This window comes from Penaeus vannamei, chromosome 33 (assembly GCF_042767895.1).
Source record: "Penaeus vannamei isolate JL-2024 chromosome 33, ASM4276789v1, whole genome shotgun sequence".
Classification (NCBI taxonomy): Eukaryota; Metazoa; Arthropoda; class Malacostraca; order Decapoda; family Penaeidae; genus Penaeus; species Penaeus vannamei.
Window position 1 is genome coordinate 23,557,786 of NC_091581.1, and position 2,500 is coordinate 23,560,285.

At 43.8% G+C, this 2,500-nt stretch overlaps 1 protein-coding gene across 1 annotated transcript in view; it reads left to right on the plus strand.

The window, feature by feature from the left end:
* The window catches only part of LOC113808947 (actin, cytoplasmic A3a-like), a 19,038-nt gene extending 17,512 nt beyond the window's left edge, over positions 1-1,526 (plus strand). Inside the window, exon 6 of the mRNA XM_070145164.1 lies at positions 180-1,526. Within this exon, the coding sequence (XP_070001265.1) occupies positions 180-518 (339 nt within the window). The 3' untranslated portion in view covers positions 519-1,526. The remainder of the gene's footprint in view (positions 1-179) is intronic.
* The last annotated feature ends 974 nt before the right edge of the window (positions 1,527-2,500 follow it).

Consider the following 2,500-nt stretch of genomic DNA (forward strand, 5'->3'; position numbering starts at 1 on the left):
GTGTGTGTGTGTGTGTGTGTGTGTGTGTGTGTGTGTGTGTGTGTGTGTGTGTATGTGTGTGTGTGTGTGTGAATATGCTTGTATTTGTAAGGTAAGCGAGCGTTTGAATGTGTGCGTGAGCGTGAATCTATCCATGCATGTGTGTATCTAAAGCAGCGTACGATTCCCTGTCCCCGCAGCCGTCGTTCCTGGGCCTGGAGTCCTTCGGCATTCACGAGACCACCTACAACTCCATCATGAAGAGCGACCTGGACATCCGCAAGGACCTCTACGGGAACACGGTGCTCTCGGGCGGCACCACCATGTACCCGGGGCTGGCCGACCGCCTCACCCACGAGCTGAGCGCGCTGGCTCCCCCGACCATGAAGGTGAAGATCACGGCACCACCCGAACGCAAGTACTCCGTGTGGATCGGCGGCTCCATCCTGGCCTCGCTAGCCACTTTCCAGCAGATGTGGATCAGCAAGAGGGAATACGAAGAGTGCGGCCCATCCGTTGTGCACAGGAAGTGTTTTTAAAGGGGCTGAACTCCAACCGGCTTCGGAGAGCCTGTGACGTCTCCCGCCCACTTGTGCGAAGTCGATTTTTTTGCCTTCTGCCTCTCCCTCTCTCTCTCTCTCTCTTCTTTCTCTCTTTTCTTTTTCTCTGGTGAGAATAGCCGGCGGGATGCTTGTGGTACGAGTGCCGGAAGTGCCAGTGCTTAGATGACGTCACTGGTGGGCACAATAGTCGCAGCAAAACCTCTCCTCGGGATATAAAGATAAATGCCGCAGTGTAAAAGTTTGCCTGTGTAGCACCGCGAGCCTCCTCCACTGATGCATCCATTATGTGGGAGGAGGGAAAGGAGGAAAATGAAAGAGCCACATATTTATACGCTCTGTGTGTGGCCATTGGTGTACGAGTTTTCCTTTTTGTGGATGAGTTTTTGAGTTTTTGAATCCTTTTTTTTTTATCAAAGTCTTCATAGGCACAGTTTTTGAATCTGAATCCTTTTTTTATCGGTCTTCATAGACACATCACATGAATGGTTATATTTAGCTGTGTGAATCTGTGTCAGTATTCATATGCTTGACTGAACTGATAGTAATGCAACTGTGAATGAACATTTGTATATATACATATCAATTCGTATATATCGATGGTTTACTGTGAATATTAAAGCACATACAGAGCAACTGCTTTTATACGAAAGCATGAAAATTGTATCTCCATGTACGTAGATAAACGAATCCATATTCATATGTGTGCAAACAACAATATGCATAAACGTTTTGTTTATGTATCTATAAATGAAACGTTTTTTATGCACATCAGGTCATGTGTCAACTAGAGCCCAATATATCCGTCTGTATGAAAGTGGATATGTATGTTATGCATTGCCTGCGTGAATTTAGTGATTTATATTTATATCTATATCTATATTTATATACCTATAGATCAATTGTTTTCTGGTCACAAATACCTTTATTGTTATACAGTTTACTTGTTACACTGGTGTTACAAATATATTTTTAAATTGATGGTAATATTTTTGTATTCTTATACCTTAAAAAGGGATTGAAAAAATAGAATGGAGCTGCGTGTGTGTGTGCGCGTGTGCGTGTGCATGTGTGTGTGTGTGTGTGTGTGTGTGTGTGTGTGTGTGTGTGTGTGTGTGTGTGTGTGTGTGTGTGTGTGTGTGTGTGTGTGCGTGTGCGTGTGCGTGTGCGTGTGCGTGTGTGTGTGCGTGTGCGTGGCGTGTGCGTGTCTGTGTGTGTGTGTGTGTGTGTGTGTGTGTGTAGGTGTGTGTATGCGTATTTGTATATGTGTGTGTGTTTCGTAACGTTCCACAAAAATGGCGAAAGGAAAATACTCCTCAATGTCCATCAATTCTCCTTTCGCATTCTTTTATTGTCCATATTCTAGTTTTCTCATTTGCACTCCGGCCATATACCCTTCCTCATCTTCATCTCGCTTCCCGTAAAAATAATGTCCTCACAATTACTTGTCTTCATCTTTTAACCTCATATCTTCTCATACATCCGATTCTCACTCATACATCTCTCCATCTCTCATTTCTATGTCCACCTCGTTCGTATATGAACTCATTCTCACTCACAATCCAATTTAATGAGGTGGCAAACACAACTCTCCCTCCTTCACGATAAAAGTAATTTCACTCACAGTTCAGTGTATTAACCTGGTGGTAAGTAAACAATACATTTCATTTCCAGCCCACCTCATCATCTCCTCCCTCACTAATTAGATATTTCTCACTCACGATCCTACTCACTGCTGTGAAAATGAGGGTCGTACCTCTATTTCAACCCGATTCACCATTTTAATCTATTAATCACAATCAAACTTACTGACGTGGTTATAAGAGCCTCACACATCACATTTCCAGCATCATCATCTCCTCCTCACGATCTGCCTCATGCTTCCTCACTATCTAAAATACCGACGGGGTGATAAGACACAACCGTCTCCATCCTTATCTACCCCTTCCTCACAATCCAAC